Source organism: Ixodes scapularis, unplaced genomic scaffold (genome assembly GCF_016920785.2).
Source record: "Ixodes scapularis isolate PalLabHiFi unplaced genomic scaffold, ASM1692078v2 ptg000303l_1___fragment_1__unscaffolded, whole genome shotgun sequence".
NCBI classification, from domain to species: Eukaryota; Metazoa; Arthropoda; class Arachnida; order Ixodida; family Ixodidae; genus Ixodes; species Ixodes scapularis.
In genome coordinates, this window is record NW_024609955.1 from 188,941 (window position 1) to 216,805 (window position 27,865).

Consider the following 27,865-nt stretch of genomic DNA (forward strand, 5'->3'; position numbering starts at 1 on the left):
TGTCTCTCGGTGTCCTTGTATTCTTTACATTTGGCCTGCCAGAGTGCAGGACGCTTTTGTACTTCGCTAGGTCCTCTCTGTTCCGCTGAAGCAGCGTCAGCCTCTCCCGCGGAGCAGAGAGGATTCCCTGGACTTGTGTAAAAGGTATGATAAACTGATATCCGCGGGGGGAAGGACGTAACTACCCATGTTCGCCCTGCTGCTAGCGTTGGCAGGGCCTAAAAGCCGTTTTTATTGAAGGCCGCGAGCGTGCAAATTTTGTAAACTCCGCGCGCGCGGGTATGTGTGTGTGCGTGCGCGCGTGCGCTTTGATGGCACAGGGCTGCTACCCGTATTTGTGTGTATCTTTCTGTTTTGAGTGTTTTTATTTATTTTCCTTTCCCGTATCCCTTTCCCTACTTGGCGGCGGGCTAGCAGGCCCACCTGCGTAAGGGTCTCGACCTTTTTGCCTAGCCTCGCACGCTGCCGAGTGGGTATCGCAATATGTGCAAATAAAAAGTATTATTATTATAATTATTATCGCCTTCGTCGCGAGGTCTGTGGCGAAAACTACAATCCTACAGTGGAGAAAATTCAAACGCTCCTTGCAACTAGTGAACACGGCGGTTCATTGGTTGTTGCCTTCTGGACGCAGCGCGAGACGCGACGCGTGGACGCAAAATATCTGGCTCTTCCAGATACGCCGGGATGCGCCAAAAAACGCTGCGTTTCGTCCCGGCGCCGGAAGTGACGTCAAAGCGCAGGCGCAGACGCGACGCAGACGCGGAGAAAAGCGCACCATGTGGGCTAGCCTTAACACGCACACAGATACGCGGGTATATATACTCACGCGTAGGCATGAAAACACGCATGTGCACGGGGGGCACGCACATAAGCATCCTCGCTCATGCAGGCGCACACGCAAGCAGACACGGACGCGCAATTACGTTCGCAAGCGCGAGCACGCACATAATAGAAAAACTAGACGAAACGTCACAAGGTGCATCGATGAAACGAACGCCGGCTATTTCCGATGGAACGATTTATCCTTGAAAAGGTGCAGCTTCGAAGAAACGAGCTGTCTAAAACGTCGTCTGACGAACTGACTGCATGGCACCGCGTATATTCGGAATGTATAGTACATAAAACAGCGGTCACTAAAACAGGCACACAAAAAGCATAACTGTTTCCAGTGCTTCGTGAGAAATCGTCACCCCAGTTGCCGAAACAAATTTTGCATTCACAGAGATACACATACAACAGAGAGGGATTCTAACCACGGTCATCTCACCATAAAAATAAACTACGCATTGCCAAATGCTCAGCGTCCGCCCAAATGTAGCCTAGCGACAGAGACTAATGTATTTTCGTGGCGAGAAAAACATGCTTCGGATTTCTTTCGAACGCACTCTAAAGAAATGTATATTATATCTACGATCAAAATTGGCGCCCCTTTTAGAGGAAGAAATGTAGTACTTACCGTACCAGAAGGAGCGTCGTTCTACGATCGCTTTGATCACGCACAGTCTGCAACGACGGTAACAAGCGGATAGCCTTCGGCATCGATCTCGCCAGATTCCTTCGTGCGCCTCGCTTCTTCCACTCCGGCCTGTTGCATGGCTTCCCAAGCGGCATCTTCAACACCCCGAGTCAATTCGTTCTCGCAGCACTACGACACGATGACTCAACCTCACCATCCGTAGTTTCAGCAGAGGGTCGCTTACGTGCAAACTCTATTTGCGACTTCGAGACCTTTCGCTTGCCATATTTATACCTCTTTGGACCCATAGCTGCGAGGACGGCCTTTCTAGTTATGAAAACACGCACAGCTATCCACCCGACACCCCGCCCCGAGAAACAAAACCACTCTGTCTGGACGGGTCTTGCCGCCTCTGGACCACCACAAGCGCGTTACTGAAGAGCGCATGCGCGCGGAGTAATACAAAATCAGAGCAGCGTGCGTGGCGAAATGGTGGCGCCCTCACGCGGCGCTCGTCGAACTAGTCTTGACCGTCCAAACGAGGAAAACAAGCCACAACACCTTGGTTCAGTTTTTTCGATGTAGTTAAAGAACGGATGTACTTACAGCTATAATTTTATTATAATTGAATTCCGTGTTAAATTCCGCAGATATCCCACAAGACACATTTGTAGTTAAAAATTCACAGGTTTTTAAAAACGCGTTCTAACGTAAACATGTCAAAACAGCCAATTCCGACCGATTTCACGATTTAATATAAAATATAATAAATTTTTTTATGAAAAATATGCTCTGTGGGATAGTTGGACGAAGAATCAATCTTTTTATAGCAAAAAAGTGTGAAAAAATCGGTGTAACGGTTATTAAATGAGAATTTTCGTAAAATGGCAGAAAATCGCGTGTATTCTCTATGGGGCTTGGAGGAGCGCTCCCTCTTAATTTCTAATTTCTTCTTAATATTTTCCTTTTCTAGTTGAGATATAAGTACCATCAAGCTCCGTCCCAGGTTCTATTGAACATACCGGGCAAGAACATGCTGTTGTACGTTGCAGTGTCATGCCAATATGTTGATCTGCGCCTGCTCAGTTTGCTGTACGCTATTCGCCTCGAGATCGACCTAGAGGTGGCGCTACGGTCGCGCTATCATCATCATCAAAGCGGGGATAGGAGAACGGCCGCCCCATAGGCTCTCCACGTCGGCGCGCGAGACGGCGTAGATTCTTCCGTTTATTTTGTCGCATACTATCGGGGGGAAAACAATTCTAGCGGAAAAAGATGCAGTACTGTTCGGTGCTTCAGTGAAGATCGAATCGTGTTACCAGCGTGCGGCCCAAATTTATATAATCGCTTCTGTGGGTGCGTCGTCTGCTCTAGGCAGACTTTGGAGAGCATGGATCACCACGACTGATGCCTGTCTCCGGCTGAACTGGAATATTTATGTTAAATATTTGTTTCTTTTAAAATGGATGTATCGGTTCATCAACGTGGAAATAAAAAAAAATAAAAATAAAGTCCGACCCAGTTAACATAATACTGGTACTGTGGGCTGTGAAATCGCAGCTTCTATGCTTTTTTTAACGTCAAGCTTTTGCAGTAATATAAATATTCAGAATGAAGATAAGCTAGCGTTGTATTAGAAATTACCATGCTATTGAGTTCCTCTGCCCTTTTACTGTGCCATAGTGTGGGTAAATTTTTTGGAGTCTGAACAAATCTACTGCGTTGCGATGAGGAGTGAGTGTCTCAACTAGTTAAAATCTGCAAACTGCACGGTTGGAGTCTGAACAAATCTACTGCGTTGCGATGAGGAGTGAGTGTCTCTTCTAGTTAAAATCTGCAAACTGCACGGTTGGCAGGACAACTGAAACAAGTGAAACAAACTGTTCTAATATATCTGCCGTGACTGTAATAAACGAGTGTAACCAAGCACCGCAATAATGTTCCTGCTATTAAATGCTTTTCTCGGTAGTGTGGGTTCACCCCCTTCAATTTTCTTGGTGAGGGCCGCGGATGTCAAGAGGCTAATACTATACATTTCTGGCTAAATAATCTTGTATTCAAACACAGTAGACTCTGCAACCCCAACAAACGACGCGCACCACGACACAGACAGCATCGGCCGCAGTGATACTCTTTTACTGATGAGGGCTAGCGACCTTCACGAGATTTTCCGATCTCCCTCCGCCCTCACCTAACCTATATCGGGACTGGGCAGTTCATCGATTAACTTTTAGATTATTCAAGTAATGCTTTAATTTTTTTTTTTCCATTCAATTGGAGTCTAGTACTGGAGAAAGTCAGCAAGCAGTAAAATATGCCGGCTTCAATATTTTTGACGTCTTTATTTCTTTTGTGACACTAGCTTGCACGGTAAACCACTTCAGCGTGCTTGTCATTTCGCCGAGGGTGATTATACTGTTTAAATAATAACTTAAGAAATACTTTATTTTAAAAGGCTTCCCGTGATCATATTTATGTAGGACTCACAGCGTGAAGTCTAGAATGGGAATGCAATATGCCATTTGTGACATAGTAAAACCAGTACTAAATATGTAGTTTTAACGTCTTTCACGCAATATGACCTGGAAAAAATCAACGTACGGATTAATTGATTAGTCTATTTTAAGGATAGCGATTAGTCGGGTTAATTTTCTAATCAAACCACAAACCCACTCAACATTCAATGCTTTATGAAAGCCACGGTTTGTGCGAGATAACAAAAATACGTGGGACCAGCGATTGTGTAAAAAACAACACACTAAGATTATGGAAGCTTAATAATAATAATAATAATCGCTTTGCTGAATTTCTACGCATGGCAAACGATACAACACAACCTTTAGTAAGAAGAAACGGCAACAAAAACATAAAGAATTTAATAAGGAATATCAAGCTCAGCCGGAAACGGGCTTGCGTCGTCGAGGTCCATGCTTCTGAGCGTGCGCCCGTAGCAGACGACGCACGGCGGTATCCCCGCTTTCGCGCGTTTCCAATTTCGGCCGCACAGTGGCGGCACGGTTCGATCTCGAGGCGAATAGCTCAACATCACAATTTGCATTTTCATTCCAACCATTAAGAACTTAAGAAACAAAATGAAAGTTTTGCACATGGTTCATGCAAGACATTTGTGCATGGCATTAGGAGATAGATATTTGAATACTCACAGCTCTCCTAGGTTTCTCATATGTTGGGTCAAGCACGCACGTAACATTTGTTTATTTTAATAATTGCAGGAACGCTGTTTTGTGAAACTCTCGCAGCTCCTGTCAGGATGCCAGCTAGCCCCTTGGTTGGGGCACCTGACCCGCTGCCAAGTCACAAGAGTCATGGTGATGTAGACGGCCTGCTCTGCGTATGAACTCTTGTCAACCTGTCAATCGAAACCGAAACCATGCCACAATCTTCCCTGGCTAACTAGTTCCATGGGTGCGAAATGCGGACTGCTGCATGCTGGAATTTTATAAAAGTAGTGTATTTTTTTTTAGACGTTTATGTTCTACGTCGAATTTTTTAACGATGGTGTATTCGCCCTTAGCAACACCCCTAGCAACGGTTTGTTGTGAAACACCAGACTTGCGGCTTTCAATCCAATCCAGTGTCGTAGCTGTCTGGCTGTCTTTCGCCGTGCCCGCGGCAATCGACGCTTCGCACCATGCTTCGCATTTCGCGGTCGCAGTTATTTTGTATTGTTCCTGCGTAGTCGTGCGACGTTGTACTCGCACAGTTCATAGGCCTTCTAGTTCCACGTCGTAGACACCAGCTTTACGACACACCCCGACTCCGAGACAAGACTGGCCGAAGGGTGACACTTTCACATCACAAGGTAGGCACCGAAAAACTGGCTCCCCCAGCCATTGGGCCGAAATTCTTTGTCGTGACATCCTGACAGCGTGTGCTGTATGCCGTAAATAGCCGCTGTATTTCGTTTCATCTTGCACAAGGGCGACTTCCACTATTGTGCTCCCATAGGTTTTAAACACGGCGTCAGCTGTTTTGTGGCACAGCCTCCAGATTTTCCAACCATATCGCGCGAACGTCGATTGTCCCGTGGATCAGCGCTTTATCGCGGCGTGAAACAGCAGGTCAGTGGGTCTACTCACGTGTGGCAGAAGGCACATGCTAGCCTCGCTGACCTGCTGTTTCACGCCGTGATAAGGCGCTGATCTACCGGACAATCGACGTTAGCGTGGCTTCCGCAGCACTCAAACCACGCACTTGCCGCGAGAAGAATGTCTTGCGTTTCATTCGCACTCGGTTTCGTGCGAAGCCAAACGAAGCCACGAGCAGCCGCGCTTCGGAGAGCCGGCCTCTTCCGTTCGTGCGACCTTGGTAGCGCCGTCGTCGAGACTTTGGTCAATAGGAGAAGCGGGCAGAGCCAGGGCGTGTACGAGACGCAGATAGAAGGCTTGACACGCCAACCAGAAGCTGCAAATAATCGCCTAGCAGTGTTAGCGCGAAAAATTTTAACCTGTGCCAAAGAGTTTAATAGAGTAACTGTTTATGGCTGAAAATATAGTCTACGTGATGCTTCGATTATGATCGTGCAAAAAGGTGTAAGAATCGAATGTCCCGCTCGAACTCCGTTTTGCTCGGACAGAGTCTGACCGCTCGGACGTGGCTCAGACGCCTGGCATACAGATCATGTCGACCGTTCTCCTAGATATTGATTTTGTATGACCGTGATAGTACAATCACATGCATCATGTTTTCATTCGCCAAGGGTTAGTCCGACGCACTTATTAATTTTGTTTCTCGCGACCACTGCCAGGGTATTATTTGCGGCTTCTGGCTGGCCACATTCAAAACTGTGAAGACGCCCTGGGACACGCCCAGCCCGCTTTCGGCCAATGGCGCCTCTTCATTTGCTTCCTATACTTTCCAATGAATGGCCAAACTCTTTCTATGTATACACCTTTCCAAAAAACGCTCCTAGGCCACTGCCATGTTGCTGATGCTGATGCGGCTGGTGCGACTCTCGCGCCCTCTATCAGCTAGAAATTTTCTGCCACCCTCTGGGACTGTGAAGACCCGCTCGGCGTGGTTCTCTACCTATGTTTTTGCGGTTTTGCATTCAATGTTTTCTCGCCCCTCTTGAAAGTTTCCACTTAATTTTTTTTATGCGTGCTGCGTACCCTTTTTGTGTTATCTTCCACTGTGATAAATAAGGCTGGTAAGTACCTGCCATTCAAGCTTTTCTGCTCGACATTCACGGGAAAGGAAGGAGGTGAACGACGTCGAACGACCCTCGACGCGATTTTGCAAACATTGTTCTTCCCCCTCCCAGAGATAATCCGCGTAGAATCCTCAGTCGTCTCCAAATATAGCTGTCCGGGTTGGGGTGAGAAACGGGTCAGTCGCGTTTGTTTCTTTTCTTTGGTGCGGTTATGAGAAAAGGTAGCTCTTCCCAAAACGGGCCCCGAGACGAAGTCATCTCTGATTCCGTCCGATCATCAAGATGTGACTGTCGTCGACTGTGACTGTGTTATTTGAGATCTTTCTCAAATAAATTCTTTTCGGATAACGCTGCATCGTGTGGTACGTACGATATATTGTTTGAATGTTACAACTTCCTCAATTGTATGTCCGTGTCCTGTCCATCGGTAAACACGTTATTTGTGAGCATGAAAAATGCATGCCTTGCGGCCCTCAGGCTTCTGTTGCAATTTATTTTTGACAGCAAAGCGCTTTGTCGTTTCACATGCGGTGAATCCTGCGGCGCCGTCAAAGCTTATCGTAAGAAATAAACACAAACAACTAGAACTATACATTCCAATCGAACTCGTTCTGTCGCGCGCGTACCCAACAAAATAGTTTAGTTTTTTTTTTTTTTTTTAAATGTGGGACAATTCTTTCTCAATGTCCTCGGGAAAATACATGTAGCATGAAACACAAAATATAGCGGGAAACGACGATAATTTATACGCCAGCAGTGTTTGAAACTGCGCCTACACAGGCTGCGCCTATTGACATCACAGTCCACTCGGTTAGGGTTAGGAGGGACGCTGGTGAGAGTCTAGCCTCAAACTCAGTGACTGGGCTCGAAAACAGTTTGTTGCCCCTGGGGTTGAGTGTTTTTTGGAAAGGTGTATAAGGATGGCTAGTTGGGCTAGTTGGTTTTGCATCATGATGTAAAACACCAAAACAACAGAGACGAAAAAGAAGGGAGAACTGGACAGGACGTGGCGTATTACACCATGGTTTCTACGTATAGCTCTGCCCGCTTGGTCTGGAGGTCGATGACACGAAAACTTTATCACGGGTGACGTCAGAACTGTGCAGTGTGCAACCACGTCCTTTCTTATCTGCTGGCCTGCTTTCTTCAAAGCGACGTGCTCCTGTCTGATCGTAACGGCTGTACATGCCGCTTCGGCAGCCCTGATTCCACAATCTTCGCTCATCACTCTGGACAGCTGCCGAGCTCACGTGCTCTGCGGCACGAGCAGTTCACGCAACTCGCTCGCGCGACTTGTCGAAGTGTTAAAAACAGTTGTGTGCAATTCCGCAACTCCGCCTCGGAGGTTGCGACGGGGAGGGCTGCACATTTGCCTCTACCGGACTCTGAGCCACGGGCATTTGCTTCTTGCGCATCCAACATTGTCATGTGGCAGGAACCCTAAACGTTTCTTCAACTGCTGCCATAGTTCTACGGAAATTTGTGCAGCTCAGTAAACCTACGCATAGACCAATTTTCTTGAAGCGTGGACCAACCACTGGTCTCTATTGTAGTAGGCTGGATTCAAATCGGAAGTCTGTCGGTGGCGCCACCGGCAGCCATTGCTTGGCACCAAGCAATACGTGCCTTGCACGGGACGTCATATGGCTCCATACCATTCCTGTGCCCGTACCCTCTGGAACATACATTTTGGCAGCATCGAATCTGTTCTTCTCCGCAAAGTTCTCCGAGGGAAGAAATTCATTGGTCCTAAATGTGTGCTCCGGAAGGTACGGGCACTGGAGCATGGTCCGCAGCAATGGTGGCTGATGTGACGTCAATGCAAGTCGTGTATACACGCAAGTCTATGGGAGAAACACACAAAAGAAGGAAATTAAAGCTTCTACACAGTGTTCGAAGGCATGTATTTTACGATGTGCTGCAATAATTTTATTGTGTGTTTGGAGGTTGAATTGCGATTTCTCAAGCATTCGAATGCCCATTAAAATATTGTGCTATAGCACCCATGGCTGATCTGGCAAGCTTGCTCTCGTGGTGGAGTGAACAAATAAACTTGCTGTCAATAATGCCGTCGTGGGGGAGCCCAGAAGTTGCTGAACGTCAACAAAGTTCCATATTGGCAGCGTCTTTCCGGGAGTGAGCGAAATCATAGCAGAGCCTTCAAGCTTGTCACCTGCTAAACCCGACTCATTGAAACCGCCACCGACTCCGAGGTACCTCTAGGTAACTCTCTTCTCAGTGAGCTGCTCTACATTTTTTGCCCAGTAGAGTCACTCTCGACAACAAAACATTTCTATATAACAACCGCGAGGGTTGTCAGATTTAATGTTTGTGCACTAGCTATTTGACAGGCTTCCCGACAGCAGCCAAAAGATTCAGTGACGACAACAGTTTACGAGCGGGGGAACGTCACTTTTCTTTGTCTTTCCCATAGAGTTTTATGCATTAGCCAATGTCAAGTGATGGGCGCTGGTGGCACCACTCCTCCCTATTAAGACGAGCCTCGATCCGTGATCCAGCTTACTACAACAGAGATCAGTGGCACCAACTAGCCCAGGTACTGATGTCGCTGGCTTTCTGGCGCAATATAATAAATAACATGCTGAAAAGAGCAGGGCCATGACATGACGTGGTGAGGCTAGCCTCTGTGATGCAGCTTCTTCGGTAGGTGCATCCCCTCTGACCTCATCGCCCGTCTGTCTATGCTGAAAGAAGCAGTGGTGAATCTCCTTCGTGGGATTGCCAATGGGAGCAGCTTCATCTCCATCTTTGGCAAACTCCACCGGCGAACCAACTCCATTGTGACGTCGGTCAACACGCACGACTGAGTTGAAACTCTATCGGGATTTTTCCCTTAAAGTGTCCCCACTAAGAATCTCAAAACACCGCGGTGAGTATAACAGTAAAAATATTATTTTTAAGTTGGCAAAATGAATAGCATGAGACAAAATTAAAAAAAATATATTCCTGAAATCTGGTTGCATGAATTAGTACCTAATGTACTGAAATAATGAATACTGTCACGGGTGGTGACCAAAAGAAAACAGAAAATGAACAAGAAGAAATAAACGTTTAATGTGGCGAACTTGTGCCAAAAATAAAAGGGTACAAAAGAAAACAGCAGAGCGTCGCGGGCGTCGATATCGGCGAAACCGCAGGATCGAGCGCAGAGGCGAGACTGACTCGACAAGGTCGCGAGCGGCGTCTTATCTAGAGTGAGTCACTATCTCGAAGATTCGGCGGAGAAGGTTCGAGCGTAGCGCGCTCGCGGCGAGAATGTACACGCACTTTCTAGAACAACATAAGCAGGGATAAACGACAGAAGTTAGGTCCGGAGCAAGAATAAACGAGAAAGTACTAGAAGTCCGTGACCCTGCGCGCGGCATTATCCCCCCCTTTAAAAGCGCATCGTCCCGATGCAGCACAAAACAAAAAAACAAAAAAAAAACAAAAAAAAACACAAATCCTTAACAAAACGGTAGCAAAATCGCGAGCCACAGTTCACAGTTCTCAGTTCACTCGTCGACAAGAGTAGAAAGTTCTATCGTTCGTAATACGGCTTCAGCCGGACGACGTGCACCACCTCGGGTCGCGGCTGACGTCTTGCAGATGGGCGCGTTCCGAGGTGGTGCACGTCGTCCGGCTGAAGCCGTATTACGAACGATAGAACTTTCTACTCTTGTCGACGAGTGAACTGAGAACTGTGAACTGTGGCTCGCGATTTTGCTACCGTTTTGTTAAGGATTTGTGTTTTTTTGTTTTTTTTTTGTTTTTTTGTTTTGTGCTGCATCGGGACGATGCGCTTTTAAAGGGGGGGATAATGCCGCGCGCAGGGTCACGGACTTCTAGTACTTTCTCGTTTATTCTTGCTCCGGACCTAACTTCTGTCGTTTATCCCTGCTTATGTTGTTCTAGAAAGTGCGTGTACATTCTCGCCGCGAGCGCGCTACGCTCGAACCTTCTCCGCCGAATCTTCGAGATAGTGACTCACTCTAGATAAGACGCCGCTCGCGACCTTGTCGAGTCAGTCTCGCCTCTGTGCTCGATCCTGCGGTTTCGCCGATATCGACGCCCGCGACGCTCTGCTGTTTTCTTTTGTACCCTTTTATTTTTGGCACAAGTTCGCCACATTAAAAGGGTACAAAAGAAAACAGCAGAGCGTCGCGGGCGTCGATATCGGCGAAACCGCAGGATCGAGCGCAGAGGCGAGACTGACTCGACAAGGTCGCGAGCGGCGTCTTATCTAGAGTGAGTCACTATCTCGAAGATTCGGCGGAGAAGGTTCGAGCGTAGCGCGCTCGCGGCGAGAATGTACACGCACTTTCTAGAACAACATAAGCAGGGATAAACGACAGAAGTTAGGTCCGGAGCAAGAATAAACGAGAAAGTACTAGAAGTCCGTGACCCTGCGCGCGGCAATACAATCAACGTTAACTACAACCCTTTACGTTGCGAAGACAGTTGTGGCCGACAACGCTAAGAAGCGCAAGCTAGGTCGCTACGTCTCGGCACGACAGTTTGCGCTTCTCCTGGACTTTCTCGGTGAAAGTCGAGTTTTCTCGGGGACTGCTACAGAGAGCTTTGTTACCAAGGAGGAGCGAGATACACTATGGGGTGTAATAGTTTGAGAGTTAAATGCCCTTCGGCCATAAAGAATAACTTTCTGGAACTCACGTGCATGCCAGACGTGGGCTTGCGACCTGAGAGTCTCGTGTCCCTAACAGAAGACCGGTGCAAACCTGCCAACTCTTCCGAATTTTTTGTAAAATGTATGAATTGGGACTAATTCTACGATTTTACGAATCTTGCTTCAAATTTTACGAAAAAAAGATACTTTTTTCATTTCCATTTTTTTAAACATTTTTTTCGTAAAACCGTTGCTGGCGGTACCTCACACTGCCACAAGAGGGCGACAGGTGCCGTCCATGGCAGCGTTGTGGTTTTTACTATCCGTCTATCCGGGGGCCACATATCCAAAATCAATCCAAAGCCCAAAGCCTTTGTTTGTATGTTTGGCGGCGCATGTTGGTTTGGCGTGTTCAGACATGGTTGGGCCTCTGTTTCGGCCAGTTTCGAGGCGAGAAGTGCAGCGTCTGTGTTTGTTACACGTGTAATCATAGCATTCCTCTGGTTGCGGTGGCTTCGCGGTGCAATGGCAAATTCCAAACCTAAAAAGAGGTACTTTCAGGTGTTCTTGAAGTCCTACACGTCGGAATTCCAGTGCTTTGTGCCGTCCAAAAAGGAGAGAAGTTTGGATTCTGTAGCACGTGCACGTGTAACGTAAGCGTTTTGCACGGTGACAAGGCTGACATTAAGCCTTGCCACCTTGCGAAACAGCCCCCCCCCCCCCCCCCCCCGCAATTGCGTGAGTTTTACGAATTTTAATGTCCACAGGTTGGCAGGTATGCCGGTGGAGGCGCGAGTGATGGGCCGTCCCTAAACGCGGAGCAAGAAAAATTATTATTTTTTGTGGGGACGGATTTCTCTCGAGGGGGCGGGCGTGCGCCCCCGACAGTGGACGCGCCGCTGTGGGACTTCACGGCTGCAGCAGCAGCTTCGATAAGTACCGTGAATCTCTTGGATCATGAGCAGACACCATGTTGCTTTTTACCTTATTGAACACTAATGTACAAAACAATGTGGTGCGAATGTATTGCCTCGTGGTGTTTTCCACGAAAGCTTGGATATCGGGGCTGCAGCACATTTCTAGACCCACTCGGAGACAATAAATCCGTGACATTCGAGAAAAAAAAATAATATTGAGTTTAGGGTGCACACTATTAGACACAGGTATAACTAGAAGGGCTGTATAGCGTTGTGGCGTGTTACATAGTTGAATTATATTATGCAGGGGTCTGTGGCTGAAGGCGACATGGCAAAGGGAGGAGAGGAGGAACGTCCTGCGCAAGTGGCATGCCCCCTACCACCGAATGGTACGAACGGTCTGGAGTTGATACGGCACGGGATCTGCTGTCCATTCGGCAGGACCAGCTGGCTGTCCAGCGAGAACTTCTGGCCACACAGCAGGGTCTGCTGGCCACCCAGCAGCAGCAGCTGGCAGTTCAGCAGGAAATGCTGCTCGTGCAGAGAGAGGCAGTCGATGCACTCCGTCGACTTGCAAGCGTAGGTGTTAAGAGAACTGTAGTGTAGTGCACTCCCAATCATTGTTGTTAGGCTGATTTTGGTCAACCCTACTTTAGCCAGTTAAGTTAGAAGGCAGTGTTCTTAGACTCAAACTGAAACCAGATATGATTTGTATGTGTATTTGAAGTGTCCAACAGCGAAGGCTTTATTTTGTTTATTTCAATGAAACCTTCCAGTGCCATAATGCTAATGAAAATTGGCAAGCCTTGAGACAAAATTTTTTCAACTTATTGAAAATTACCATACTGTGCTCGACAATCCGAACTACTACGTCTAAACCGTGGTTCAATAATCCACTTCATCGTTTATCTCATAAAAAGAAAAGATGTTTCAGGAGCGCTAAAAAAGGAAATACTTGGCCTAAGCTTGCCACTTGCTCTTCCGAATAAAAAACTATGTTAAAGGGGTGTTAGCACACATTCTTTCTGATAACTCTAAGCAGACATTCTTTCTGCAAACTCTACCTAATATGTTAATAAACAACCCTCGCAAATTTTGGAGATTTGTACTCTGAAATTAATCTAGTGAATAGCTCTTGTAATAACATATTGAATAGTGAATGTGTGAATATTTAAATAGTGCGTTTTCTGATGCTTTCACTATTTCTACACCCATTACTGGAGTTTCTCCTGTTATAGAGAATGATTTTCCAATGGATTCAATTGTTATAAACATTCAGGGTGTTTTCAGCGGTATAGAAACCCTCAAAATATCTCCATCATGTGGCATAGAGGAAATCATTACGAAGGCTCTCACTAACACTAAATTTTGATCCGGTCTTTACCTCAAAGATATTTGAGCAGTCCGTGGACACAGGGGTGTTGCCCTCTGACCGGAAAATTAGTAAGTAGGCCAATATCACTCACCTGCCTCTACAAGATCCTCGAGCATGTCATTTACAGGCACCTGATTAACTTCCTGGATTCCTGCAATTTCTTCACCAATGTGCAGCATGGCCTCTGGAAACGCCTTTCTATTGGGACCCAACTACTTATTATAACTAACGATTTGTTTAAAAATCTTGACACCGGCTTTCCTACTGACGCTGTTTTGCTTAATTTCGCCAAAGTTTTTGCTAAAGTCCCGGACAATCGCATTCTTCTTAAACTTTCTTTCCTAAAACTAGATCCTCATGTTCCTAAGTGGATTGAATCATTCCTTATTCATCGCTCTCAATTCGTTTTCACTAACAGCACATCCTCCTCTTTCTCTCCCGTTTCTTCCGGTGTTCCACAGGAAATTGTGCTTGGGCCTTTGCTCTTTTTAATCTACATTAATGATCTCCCTCTTCACATCTCATCCTCTGTTCATCTTTTCACTGATGACCTGTGCTGTTTATAGACTAATAAAAAACCCATATGACCATGTTGCACTCCAGAACGGCATTTAAGGGGAGACACTGCTCTTTGAAGCAAAATTTTACTAAGAAAACACATTTTTAAAAATGTGTTTTTTGAAGTTTGGCAAGCACTTATCATCTTGTCCTGAAGGATTTTCGACATATTGAATGAGGGCTACAAATATATTAAATAGGCTGTCAGGCTTTTTGTGGGTGCCTTTTAGGCATCCGGCAAAAAATGATTTTGAAACTGGAAGGTTCAAAAGTGTCATAAGTAATTTATAAATCATCCTAGAGCTTTCATTTATACCTTATTGGATTGCACATACCTCTCAGTTCACTGATCTATGTTTATTTTCTGAGCTCAGTATTTTAATTTGCGTTAATCCTTTCCATAATCATTGCAAATTAAATTTTTAATATTAATAAATCTAATTAGGTTACCTCAAAACAAAGTACATATTTGTAGTCCGAATGTAATGCCAAATAAGCCATGTAAATTTCATTTTATTCGAATCGCAAGTTATATAAAAAAGCTCTTGAAGCAGTGTGTCACACATGGCAGATGTGTCTCAACATTAGCAAATGCACACACCTTTGCTTTACACATTCTTGCTTCCAGCCCTTAAACTCGTTAACATTCAATGGCACTACCATTCTGACTGCTACACAGTAAAAATATCTAGGCGTTCGTTTAACCACTAATATATCCAGGAATGTTCATGTCGACGAGACAATATCATCCTCGAACCGCTCACTCGGTTTTGTTTGTCGCAATTTCAACTCTGCCTTTTCTATCCTTAAACGTCTCCTTTACGCCATGCTTGTTCGCCCTAAACTAGAGTATGCTTCAGCTATCTGGCACCCACATCAGTCTTTTTTTAACTAACGCAAATCGAATCTGTCCAGAATCGTGCTGCTCGATTTATTTTTTCTAATTAGTCTCGCTTTTCCTGTGTCACTGCAATGAAATGTCAATTAGCTCTTCCTGATCTTTCCGTTCGTCGCAGAATTTCCCGTCTTTGCCTTTCCATAAAATGTACTATTCGGAACCATTACGACAGTCTGTCCTCAGCCAGCCCAGCTATATCTCTGCAAGACTCGATCATTCGTGCAAGATTACCCTTCCCAAGACCATTTCAACATTCCCTTCTACCAGAAGCTATTGTAGACTGGAATGGCCTTCCAGATGATATTGTCACCATCACCGATAACGCTAAAATCAGAACTGTACTAACCATGCACTCCCCTCTGTAATGCCCTTCGGGGCCTTGAGGGTAATTCTAAGTAACTAAAGAAACAAATAAATAATATTCCGCCACCAGCGTGTGTTCGTGTAATTATAGGAAACTGGCCTCGTTACTGAAGGACTTGTCACGCGGCAACTCTGCCGTCAGTGTAACTAAAATGCATCATTCGCAAGCGCAGGCAAGGACGCCACCAAGGCAGCTCCAAAGGGGAAAGAGAACAGAGTAAGGGTGGATTTACTCGCCCCACATACGCCTTTGATCAGACTTCTCGACTTCTTTCGTTAACACAGCCATTCTCTTTTCTTCTGTGCTTTAGGAGCACCTAAAATGCCAGTAACTCGTTGTCTACGAGTAATCTAATAAGGTGAATGGTGAAAACTGCTCTGCAACATGACTGCACAGAGCTTACCAAGGTGAAAAGTTGTTTGGCAAAAGTTTCGTATTGTATTGCTTGCAACGCGTCTGAAAACCTCTGGCGTGCTTTTAACTTTACTAATGTGTTGCGTAACAGTTTGCATTTTGTGCATAATGCGCTCCCCTTTTCCTGCAGGCTGTAGAGGGACAAGCAGCAGCAAGTGCGCACCAGTCGTCCGCACTGACTTCGCTAGTGCTTCAGCTCGTCGGTGTGCAGAATCTCCATCCGCCAGCCGAATAAAGTTAGTCTCTATGCTCCATTTCATTTTTGGCACGGGTTACACCACCGTTACTTGAACATCTCAGTTGAAAAACTGCCATAGGTGTCCGCTTTGCAGAATTGTTAAAAGCGAGCAGTCGCAGTCCCGCTGTTCTTGCTGCAGCGGCCATTTTGTAAACTGTGGCTAGACCAAACAACATCTGTGCCTCGATGGGCTTCTCAAGCGTGGCACTGCTCCCCATTGTAGCTCGCTGTGGCTCGCGTGTGGTGTCCGCATTTGAAGACCAACTTTCCTTAACTGGTATGTCGTAGTAATCTTAGATTACGCCACAAGCGAACTTGACATGCAGAAAGAAGGAATTTTTATCAATGTAGACTGCTTTGTAACATCTTCCAACTATTCATATTTGTTTATTCAAAGTGTTCAATAATGGCCGAAGTGTCTCACTTGGTGCACTTGTTAGTAACAGGAATACAAAGGATTTCCAGCAAGGAAGCCTAAGGAAGCTCGAGCACTTCCTAAAGGACACATGCAAAGGACTAATAAAGTTTTTTTAAACAGCCTGGTTGGGAAAAGGAAGTCATAAAACGAATTCACAAGGAAAATAAAACTTTTAAGAGCTATATTCACGGCGCTATACGAATTTGTAGTTGGCGCCGGCGGGCGCTGCGGAAAAGTGGCTGCTAGTTGTCACGTGACTGGTCGCTATTTGTCACGTGGTGCTTCCGCTCTATCGGAAGCTTCCTATGGTCTCTAAAAGTTAGTTATTCATCTTTATTTCAAGTGCAACAAAACACAAAGATTAATCGGTAACTTTTCGAACCCAAAGAAAGCTCCTGAAAAAGCGGAAGCAGACGTTATAGACCTGTGTGCCGGTCAGATGACGGCGGCAGCGCTGCGGGGTAGACAAACTTGCGCGGCGGTGGCGGTGTGGAGAAATGAGTTGACGGCGGCGCACCACGCTCAGCGTGCAGCGGCGGCGTGACTGTGAGTCGACTTTGACACGGCGCACAGGTCTATCACATGACTTGCGGCGGCTCCCACGGGCGCAACTACAAAATCATTTTGTGCCGTCAATATAGCTCTAAAATGTTTTTTTCTTCGTTCTAATTTTAGTTTATAACATTCTTTTTCCATCTGGTCTGTTTACAAAAAAAATGTTTTTTTACTTCGCATGTGTCCTCAAACTTTTAGTACTTTATCGTTAGAAGTTGGAACCGCGTTCCCGCAAGATAAATCGTGATTTGATAGAACTGAAACGTGATCCGATCCGAAACCTTGCCGGCCAGCAGCTTTCACGCGATCGGTAGATCTGTTTGGTGTACTTTAACCTTGCACCTGCTTGTCACTTCGAATACGATAACTTCGTTAATCGTAGTCTGCTGCTTCGATATTCAGTTGCACAATAGGATAAACTCGAAATTTGGTGCCCTGTTCCTCCGCGCAACTCCGCGTCCGTTGCTTACGCACGTCACGTGGTTCGCACATATAAGTACTATGTCGAGCACGTGTGGGTTGTGTGATAAGCAGAGCTGGTTTGCATTTTGAGCAGCTGAAAGCCACTAAGAAAATAATCAGACTTGTACCCGTCACTGAAAAAGTAACCGATGACAGTTACAATCACTTTGCTGTATAAAGTACCCGACTACAATTACAATTACAGCCTCAAAGAAGTAATCGAAAAATTACTCTAAAGTAAGCAATTACTTACCACGTTACTTTTCATTCAAACTTTTTTTATGATAGCATAATCCGTGGAATCTCGCGCTCAGTTGTTAAAGAAAAAAAAAAAGAAAGCCTCGACTGTTTTTGCTTAAAGCGCGAAACACACGTACAACCAAACCGTCCGATCCGACGTCTGACCGCGCAATACGACGGTCGGAGGCAAGGGTTTTCAACGCTCTCCGATGCTGCGGAACCCCCTCGCCCCCCAAGGTCATTCCGGCAGTCCGCACGTCGGATCGGACGGTTTGGTTGTACGTGTGTTTCGCGCTTAAAGCTGAGTGAGTGATGGCACACACCTAATCCCTCACAAGAGGCTAGATAAAGTCATTTTTCATACCCATAAGTAGTCTCCGGTGTAGAAATAAAAATGTACCCACGAAAAAGAAGCATAGTAAAGTGGCCTACTAATCCTCACAGCCTCGTGCTTAATAATTTCTAAAAAAAAAAAGCCCGTTGCCCGGAGCTGAATAACTCCAACTCCCTCCCCCCCCCCCCCCAAAAAAAAAAAAAAAAAAAAAGATATGAGGAAGATTGTAATGGGGGGTAATTTTGTAATCGATTACAGCAAAAAATTAGTTCAACTAAAAAGATCATTACCCCTTAAAGGAAGTAATCGAAGCGTCACAAAATTGCAGTGAAAATAATCAATTACAAGTAATCTTGTAACACGTTACGTACGAGTCTGGAAAGTATAGAGGCTCACAAAGTTTCAAGTTTTCACACCTTTTACACTGTTATTCCATCTACCTAGGTCCCTAACCACTCATGTTCATCTGTGCTGCTAAGCGCTATTGAAATTGCTCCCGTGCGTGTCTAAGACACAAGCTGAAGTGCAATGAAAACTGATCTGAGCTGCTCCTAGCCTGCTCCAGAACATAGTTTTAGCTGCTCCCAACCTGCTCCTAAACAGCTGTTTCAGTTGCTCCCGTGGCTGTTCCCAAGGACATTTCGTGAGTTCCACCCCTGCACTAACTACGTCACCGGACCTTGTCAAGTCCATTCAATACTGCGACGGGCTCCGTGATTATAGGTTACAACATGTCGACTTGCCACTCCGTTCTCGTCAAACATTCTATTTCCAAGATCATTCGCGATTATAATGAGGCTGATTATAGATGAATAGATCATGGGTTGACAATCTTTTTTGACCATTACATTTCAATTGTCCTCTTCCATCAGTAGAGGAAACCGGCATTATTTAAAGCTAAAATGAACAGTCTTATAAATATGTTTGTTCCGACAGCCTGAGTATGCACTGATTCAAATAACCCATGGTTCACCAAAATGCTGCTCTTTTTGCATAACAAGAAAAGGCTATTTGCAAAGGCTAAACGTGTTAACACCTCAAGCTTTGGGTGCTTATAACTTTGCCCTTAAAAACTACAATAAAAAGTTGAAATTGGCTAAGTTTTGTTTTTATGACTCGCTGTTTATTTTGAATGGTAACCCAAGGAAGTTTTGGAACATGGTGTCACCAAAAAGCAATAACTCTGCCATCAAACCAAGCCGCGACAATGGCGATCCCATACAAGAAAGCGACTGCTCTGCAAATTACGACCCCAGCCAAAATATTACGTCCGTGGGACGCCGCATTCTCAACTAATGCCGATAATAAAAATGCGACCCGCCGCAAGCCGCTGCTCCTTAGCGGGCGGCAAGCGGTTTGTCGATCGCCAAAGCAACATTGGGCCGTGACGTCAGTATCCTTCTCTTTTTTTCCTCTGGTCCAGGAGTTGCGCGTAGTGCGCTTCTTTGAGCCACTACCACAGCTACTTCGGCTTGCGATTGGCGTGTTTAGCCGTTGCTTTTATCTGTAGCCCGTGTAGCTTCGGTATAGATTTTTGTTTATTTGCTTGTGAGGACTTCAAGACTCGTTTTAGCGAGCAACTCGGTGCGCCCAAGACTGCCCAGCTGTTCCTCGAAAGATGCCGAGCGCAACTTGTAGCGCTGTGGGCTGCTCAAACAACCCGCTGTGCAACCCGGAGGTGCTTCTTCACAAGTTTCGAACGGACCGGAAATTGAAGAAAGTGTGGGTGAACGCTGTTCGATGAGTGGACTTTGGACTTCGGCTTTTATGCGCCCGAGGAAAAAAGAACGAAAAAACAGAGGTGTACAGCCCAGCACTCGTGTGTTCGGACGCCGCAGCTCGCGCCGTAGAGCCTCAAAGCTTCGTGTCTGGGACTGACCCGCAGCGCGAAAGTGAGAGGGCCCCCAGTACTGTACGTCACTGGCAGCACAGCGTAGAGCAACGCCGCTCCATCCACAGAGCCCCGATGACAATTTAGGTCTAGCGACGAGTACGGAAGACCACACACACGGCGACAGCCGCAGAGTACGGCACCGAACGAGTTCACTTGTTTTCCAGTCGCTAGCTTTTGGGTATACAAGCGACGAGTACGGCATAGCGCACGCATGGCGGCGGCCGCCGAGTACGGAATCGTACGAGTTCACGGGTTTTCCAGTCGCTAGCTTTTGGGTATATGCACTAGCCCTTGCTACATATGCTGGATAACTACCACGTATACAGAATTAAAACAAAATCAGCTTACCTCCTATCTTTAGACGGCTAGCGCAACAGAGGTAGGTGCCGCTCGGCGTGCGTGCTCGTTGAACGAGAACGATCCTGACGTCACGTTCACATAGCGGTTGATTTCGAGCGTTGCCGGAGCCTCGAGCGGCTAGTTTCGGGTTTGTTGGCCGCGCCCCAAACAAAACTTTGAGGGGTCCATATCTGTAGAACTACGCACAATAACGAGAAAAAAATTGCACCTTGCAGTTCAGGGACGCTGACTGGACTAAAAACAGTCATAATCCCAAAACCGAAAGTATGGACCGGAGTTGCCCTTTAACGTTTGCTCGGCTGAAGTGGAAAAGGGTGGGAGGAGCTTCCACTTCGTTCTTGACCTGTCACCGACTCTAGGTGCATCTTTTTAGCCACACCTGCACTGGTGAAGAAAATTGTAGGGCAATGTATTTACGGTTCTATCTCGATACACATGCCAGAAGTACACCACCTTGCACTTTCTTACACATGCCAGAAGTACACCACACTGCACTTTTTCACACCGGTGCAGGTAGTGCAACTAAAAAAATGCACCCACTCAAAAAAAAAAAAATTGTATCGGCCCACCAAAGCTCTGCCAAAACCTCTTTGAACACAGTGTTTTATCAGCCAAATTTTATGAAAATGTGTACCAAAAGAAACCCTGACAGAGACATTTACGAGAGCAAACAAGTGGACTACATTGACTGCTTAGGCTTATAAAGAGAAACAAAAAAAGTAAAAAAGGAAGAAAAAAATATCTGCATTACGATTTAAGAGCATGTCATTGCAACGAACTGGTGAGCATAGAATGTGTGAAGTTCTGCGTGCACATGATGTATGTGGATGCAAAAACATGCCTTCACCCCAACCCAATAAGTGATTTCCCACATCAGAAGCCGCCTCGGTGGCTCTGAGGCGAGAGCACCGGCCTACAGGTCCTCAGGTGGCGGGTTCGAATCCCGACCGAGGTGCCCGCAATATGACGGAGGCTTATTGCAGAGAAGGCACTGTGTAACCGAGCTCCGCAGGTGGTCCAAATTAATCCTCAGTCCTCCGCTGTGGCGTGCCAGATCCCCGTCATAGGTGCCAGATGCCCGTCATAGGTTTGGCACGTAAAACCCCCAAATTTGACTTTCCCACATCAGAGCTAAAATTTGTGCAGCCACCCACATTACATGGATGTAGAACTGTACACCTTCTGTGCTTCCCAGTCTTTGATGAGATATGATTAAGCTTGCACAGCGCGACTCCAGTGAGCTGAATGATTACGGCAAGCATGCCAACACCGCAGAGCATGACAAGCTCGATGAGAGAGGGCGTCCACCTTCCTGACTTTCCGACGCTGCATTGCTAGTGTTCTTTCTTTGAGGCTCCTAGTGCCAGTGTCGCTGTTGGTGTCGCTACTGTCATCATTGTACCCGCAGTCAGACTCTTCCTACACAAAGGGGTCTGGGGCAGACTCCGGAACGGAGCTGTGTAAGCAAACATTGTGCAGAATAGCACATCCTGTTGCTAAATTACGTGCTCTTTCTGGGTCGTAGTGCAGAGCGTGGTACTTCTGCAGGCACCGGAACTGGTTTTTCAGTTTACCAATGCATTGCTCAACAACAGCGTGTTGAGCGGTGTTGGCCGAGGCCAGACTCGACAAGACGCACCGTTCAACACGCTGTTGTTGAGCGCTGCCTCTTGCTGGGGTTGCCAGAAATAGGGGTGAGTAGCCAGGGCTCCAGAGGTAGCATCTGTCACCTGCAGACAAAAATGGAACCGTATTTGCCATGAATGTTCTCGCATAACTTTTCCAGGAGTTGTCTGAAAGTGCACTTGTACTAAAATGGGGCTACTGGTATGGTTTTATGACTTTCGAGAGAACCTGCTGATTGAAAGTCAAACTGGCAGGAAAAAATGTTATGTCGGTAATTTAATTGGCTTGCTCAACCATGTAAATAATGTCTTGCAAACCTGCATCGCCCATTGTTGTTTACCTCAATCTTGGGTAGAGGCTACAAGGAACAGCCACCAGATCTTTTGTTTCGTAAGTATATCTGACCTAGCAATGTCAGTTGTGCTGCTCTGACCATTGGCCACTGAGATTGGTCGTTTAATGTTATCTAGAAGCACCATTTTTTCCTGCTACACAAAGAAATTTGAGCTATCAAACATTTTCATCCCTGAACCAGTGCTGGTAGCTTGTAATCGGAGACTTGGGTGGGCAGATTACGTACTACGAGATGAACACTTGATGGGTCCAGTGACAGCGTTACAAATATTACAGTTATACCCAGGTTCTACATTTAAAATAAAAGATACATCGAATAAGAGTACATTCATTAGTGGGAAGAATGGTACAGATCTTGGGGCTTTAACGGAGACAGAATAATCTCATTGGCTCGGGCCAGACTCTCTCGGGCCACAATTATTTGGCTCCTGGGTTAGCATGCTATGAATTTTGGTGTAAGTAGGAAATAGCCTAATGCAGGACGCCAACCAACTGCTCTTCGCTGCAAAACCAAACTGTCGGCGCATGTCAACCGAAGCACGTTTTTGGGGCTGAGAAACGTAAGCGGAGATGATCGAGCAAGAAGAAAAGTATGCCAGTCATTCCAGAGTATCATGCCTGGTCTGTGAGCATCATGGGAGAGGTACGATTACAAGAACCAGAGGCACCTTGTCTCCGGCTTAGCGAGAGACCTAACGGCCATCGACTCATCTGTCTCCCGGACCTGGTTTCCTCTGTGAATCTTTACGTTTGGCCCTGCGTTTCGGGGTTAAAGGCCGACGACCAGACTCGAGATTCTGCAAGGCAGAATTTCCTCCTCACCATGGGAGAGGAGGAAGCGAGGGAATAGTGGAAAGCGCAAACTGGTCGTCGGTTTTTAAGGAGCAGACGTATGCAATCCTGGAAGTAACAAACAGCCTGTCGTGGGAAAACCAAGGTTCGGCACGTAGGGGCAAAAAAGCCTGCACACGAAATATAGGCAGCATGCCCGGCTGCCTCCTTGATACCGAAGCAAGCCCTTAAACAATCAGCAAAAGCAGAGCTCTGTGTCATAAGTGTGCCGGGACTCCTCCAACTAGACCCTGAACCCGGAAAACGCGACACTTGGTCTCCAAAAACTGAGAAAAAACAGGGTGACCAGATTCTGACAAAGACTGTATTTCGACTGACTAAAACAGGTTATCTACAATCAAACAGCAAAACGTGTGAAGGGGGAAATGGTGAAAACTAAGAGCTGAAGTGGAGAGGAGCAACGTCCTTTCCACAACGGGTTGTTTCGTGCGTGCCCGTTTTCTCTTCGCTGGGGCCGCGCCACTACGGGAAGGGACTGGGGAATGTCTCCTATATTTCTAAAACTTGTCGCGCAACCCGTTGCAAAATGGCCGAGTGGCTTCCCCGACGGAATGTATCCTGAATGGTCGCATGATCTGACCTAGAGACCCGTTAAAATAATTTTTGATAGGGGCTGTAGTTTCACGAAAAGGATTGGGACAGACCTCACAGGTCTCTCAAAAAGCTATGATGGGTCTCTTACACCCCTCAGGAATTGTTAAAGGGTACTCAGGCCCCTTAGAGAACTTTGACGGTCATCTAAACTATACTCGCCGTCCACGATCAAGCCCTTGCAGCATGCTAGATGAGCGCTTAGTTTCGAGGCCTTCAAAAACAAATCTCCCTTCCACCCCTCCGAGGGAAAGCAAGGTTCAACCTGTCGTGCTTCCTCCAGCAGCTGTCGATGCTCACACATCGTGGACATGGCAGGGTTAGAGATACTGTGCTTACGTTCATACTTCTTAGGCCATGCCCGTTGGCGCTGCTTGGGTTTAAAATGGTCAGTTTGGTCTACAGGGGAGATGCGAGGCACGGCACCACGAACGAGCTCCCATTTTCCTCTCGCTATTGTCGTTGCCTATTTTTTGTTTGTACACTGTCGGAACGTGCGCACTGTTAATGTGGAGACTGCACATGGTAATTTGCCGAGAAAGACTGGCGTGTGAGCAGTATCGCGAGGTCCCAAGGTGGTTTTTTCTGGATGTCTGCTGGTGGCTTAAATAAGTGATGTTTTTCTTTCTTGCTTTTGTAACAGTGTTGTTAGAGAATTTAGTATATTTTACCCCTCCATTCAATCGAAATTGTCACCGATGGTAAGGATGCAGATTTGTGGTAATGAACTGTCCTCTCATGTTAATATCTTTTCAGATATATCAGTGTTTAGAAGGGAGCTAATTTTTTATCTTTTCAATTCCTGATTGCATGTTAGTCTTTTCTTTTTTACAAATGGGGTACATTGTGTTAAGTCATGTACTACCATTTTATGTGCCACCACACATGACCTAGTGCTCGTTCTGGGGCATGATTCAAATAAAGCATTATTATTATTATTGTAAGGTATGCCAAAATGGTGCAACATCCAGAAAATTTACGTACAGTAGGCTGTGTCTTCATTTACATTTTAGCAGCACTTGTCATCTTAAGGTAGGATATTCTGGCATATGAAATGTGATTGTGTTAATGATACAAGCTCACGAGCATATTTTGTCTGGTGCATCCCGCAGAACTTGGCTTGATTCGAGCGGCAGCGTGTTCGCTGAACGGCATCTGCTGTCTCTGCAGTCTAGATCAGGAATGAGGTAAGACTGCAACGGAAGCGGCTACGTAGATGTCTGCAAGGTGAGTGATGCATGCAGCCATTTCTTTGTTTGATATTGCGTTTCAAGAGAAGATGAAGCTGCGGCATTGTCTAAAGGTCCTGGTTTCTGCTTCCGCCTGGTCAACATTGCTGCCCCATGAATCGTATCTCATCGACTCTTATACTTTTTGCGAGCTGACGTTTGGGCTTGTTGCTTTGGATAGAATGCTATGGTGGGCTTGGCCTGGAGCCAGCTGAATGTCTTTGTCCATGAAGCTATAAACGAGGACATAATAATAATTTATTGCATATGAACAAAGCGAGGTTGAAGTCAGACCTGCCTAAGCCACATTGGGCTTGACTGGCAGCGTCTTGGATGCTTGACATGGATGCTGCTTTCCCATTTCGGGGTCGTGCTGTTTCGCCTTTTGCTCTAAGGGCTTGTTTGTACGTCTGCTTACCTGGTGTGCCCCGTGTGATAATTGCTTAGCGGAGGGAAATCTTTAACGCGGTGAGAATCTGTTTTATTTGTTTCGGCCTCCTCACGCTTCGTTGTTGTGCGGTTGTGTTGCAACCTTCCTTGCATCGTCGGATCCTTTGGTCTCTTCTGGAGACACGCATTTGCATTCTTCTTGGCTAGAAAGGTGTCACCCTGTGTCAATTTGCCTGATATGGCAGTTTGCGCAGTATGTCTCTCCTGAGTGCTTCTCTTCCGGGTGTGCTTTGCTGCACTCCTTGCGTCTTTCAGGTAAAGTTCATCTTGGTCTATATTTTTCATGATTTCTTGAATCGAAAACTGGGCTTGGACTTCTTGTAAAACTCCTTACTGCATCGTTTGGCGCAAGTCCGCAGACCTCCACTGTGTGCTCTGCTTTGCCAATCTTGGTTTGGGTTATGTGAAGTAATAGTTTCGCAACTTTAGATGGGATGCTCACTATTGCAGTGTTTTGGCTCTGGTTGATCTACAGGCACCTGTTGGCTTGTTGCCCCATTGTGCTGGTGCCCTGAAGCTGGGCTAGAGCAGTGAGGACGCTTGGAGCCGGCCTACGTTGAGTCCGTTGCATGGTCGCAAAATTCGCTTAAACTCTTCCAGGGGAAAGGGTGTGGGCGTGGGAGCAGGTCTGCGGGTCGTAGCTCTTCTCAGCTGCCTCGGCGACGAAAGCGAAGGTGGCAGCGTGACTTGCTTTTGAGTTAGGTTTAGCTGTTGCCGAGCTCGTCGACGCTGTGCCTTCAAGACTACGTTGATCCAGAGTTGCCTTGTTTTTTTCGTTCCCGACGATGGGTAATCCTGGTTATCTGCTGCACTTGCATCTTTTCGGTAGATGAAATTATTTTTATTTATATCCAAGCTGATTTCCGAGGCATACGTGACAGCCGTGCAGCCCGCATCGGTTCCACCGGGCGGGGCCTGATTCATCGCCGTATTATTAGCTAGGCCTACAACGCTAACAGAAGGCTTAGCCTTCCCGCTCGGGAAAGTCTTCCTAATTTCACCACAATTGCACTCACCGGCGAAAAACTGGTGTCTTCATGTGCCTTTTGCTTAATAGAATATGGTGGTAATCACTAATTTGTGCAGAATATGATTTTTCTGAACTTTTGGGTGTGCAACACAGAGCTCATCAGAAACACACTTTGCCTCTACGGCGGCCGTCGGTGTTCCCCCCCCTGTAACGGGATGAATTGATTCATTCGTTCTTGAACGATGCGAGCGAAATCGTGAACCTTTTGGGCAACGTCGGGAGCACGGAGTGATTGAGGACCAGTCGTAATTGGAGAAATGATTGTACAAACTAACGTAATCTCCAGCGGAAAGATTGTGTCTATTCACTTCAGGATGTCTCCGTGAATAACATCTCATGCCATGTCAGATAGGTATACTGATCTCCAGTGGGGCATGATGTCCGTCCGGGGGGGGGGGGAGGGAGGGAGGGAGGGAGGGAGGGAGGGAGGGAGGGAGGGAGGGAGGGAGGGAGGAGGAGGAGGAGGAGGAGGAGGAGGAGGAGGAGGAGGAGGAGGAGGAGGAGGAGGGGGGAGGGGAGGAAAGGGAGGGAGGGAGGGAGGGGGGGGAGAGAGAGAGGAGAGGAGCAAGGAAACCAAGCTTGACATACCCTCTGTTATATCTGTACAGTCTAGATTTGCGAAACATAGATCAAGCATGTTGCCCTGGGTGTTTGAGATACAGTTGTATTGTTTTAAATTTGTAAATGATGAAAAATTCAGCAAGAAATTAGATTTCTGAATAATATAGTAACTTCTAGAGGACACTGAGGCTGCTTTCCAGCATATGCTACAGACATTAAAATCTCCAAGAACTATAAATTTGAATTTATTCAGGGCCTTGGTTGTACACTCAATGCCCAGTAGACATTGGCGAAAACCATCTGGAGACGTGTCAGAGGGCAAGTAATAAGCGCCCAGGAGGATATGCTCGCCATTCGCACATGGCAGCTCTATCCACACTGACTCAAACAATGTCTCAAGATCCGGACGCCTAACACGTTGTAAGGACGCATCAATTTCTCTCAGCACTCCACCCAACGTCTTTTTCCTAGTAGAGAATACACGATCACGTCTAAGTACTGCAAAATTAGGTGGGAAGACATTGGATAAATAAATGCTAGAACAAGGCCAGGTCTCGTTTAGCGCAATAATAGACACATCAGTTAGGGTTACATTAGAAAAAAAGTTAGCTTTTGTGGGAAGACCTTGGACATTCTGATAGTAAATGTCTAGGTTACGTATCTGTTCCGGCATTATGGAAGAGAGGCGCTTCGAATACCGCTTGCTATGTGTGGCTCTCATTCAGCTGACCTGTCAACTCGTTGAAAAGGCTTCCCTCTGGCCAGAGAAGGGGATCAAAAAGTTTCTCTATTTCTTCATTTGCAGCCATCACTCGTAAGGACGAGTAGCTTTCATGCCGTGTCTTCAGTCGGGTGCACGCAAGCTCGCGAAGAGGGCCCTGCTTCC

General features: G+C 46.4%; 1 protein-coding gene across 4 annotated transcripts; it reads left to right on the plus strand.

The window, feature by feature from the left end:
- Positions 1-4,751: 4,751 nt before the first annotated feature.
- LOC120848124 lies at positions 4,752-25,017 on the plus strand. Of its 4 annotated transcripts, none has more exons than XM_042287765.1 (5): positions 4,752-4,811; positions 12,484-12,755; positions 13,568-13,619; positions 15,916-16,021; positions 24,822-25,017. In XM_042287765.1, the coding sequence occupies exons 2-5, from the start codon at positions 12,546-12,548 to the stop codon at positions 24,898-24,900; spliced, it is 447 nt and encodes a 148-aa protein (XP_042143699.1). In that variant the 5' UTR covers positions 4,752-4,811; positions 12,484-12,545; the 3' UTR covers positions 24,901-25,017. The 4 variants fall into 4 exon arrangements, 3 of the variants coding, with proteins under 3 accessions (XP_042143699.1, XP_040076010.1, XP_042143698.1); XM_040220076.3 differs by lacking the exon at positions 4,752-4,811 and adding an exon at positions 5,029-5,282; XM_042287764.1 differs by lacking the exon at positions 4,752-4,811 and adding an exon at positions 11,584-11,810.
- The last annotated feature ends 2,848 nt before the right edge of the window (positions 25,018-27,865 follow it).

Coding starts and splice junctions, on each gene's coding strand:
- LOC120848124 (XM_042287765.1), top strand. CDS start 12,546: ATGCCCCCTACCACCGAATGGTACGAACGGTCTGGAGTTGATACGGCA. Junction 12,756..13,567: donor CACTCCGTCGACTTGCAAGC/GTAGGTGTTAAG, acceptor TTTACCTCAAAG/ATATTTGAGCAGTCCGTGGA. Junction 13,620..15,915: donor GCCCTCTGACCGGAAAATTA/GTAAGTAGGCCA, acceptor CTTTTCCTGCAG/GCTGTAGAGGGACAAGCAGC.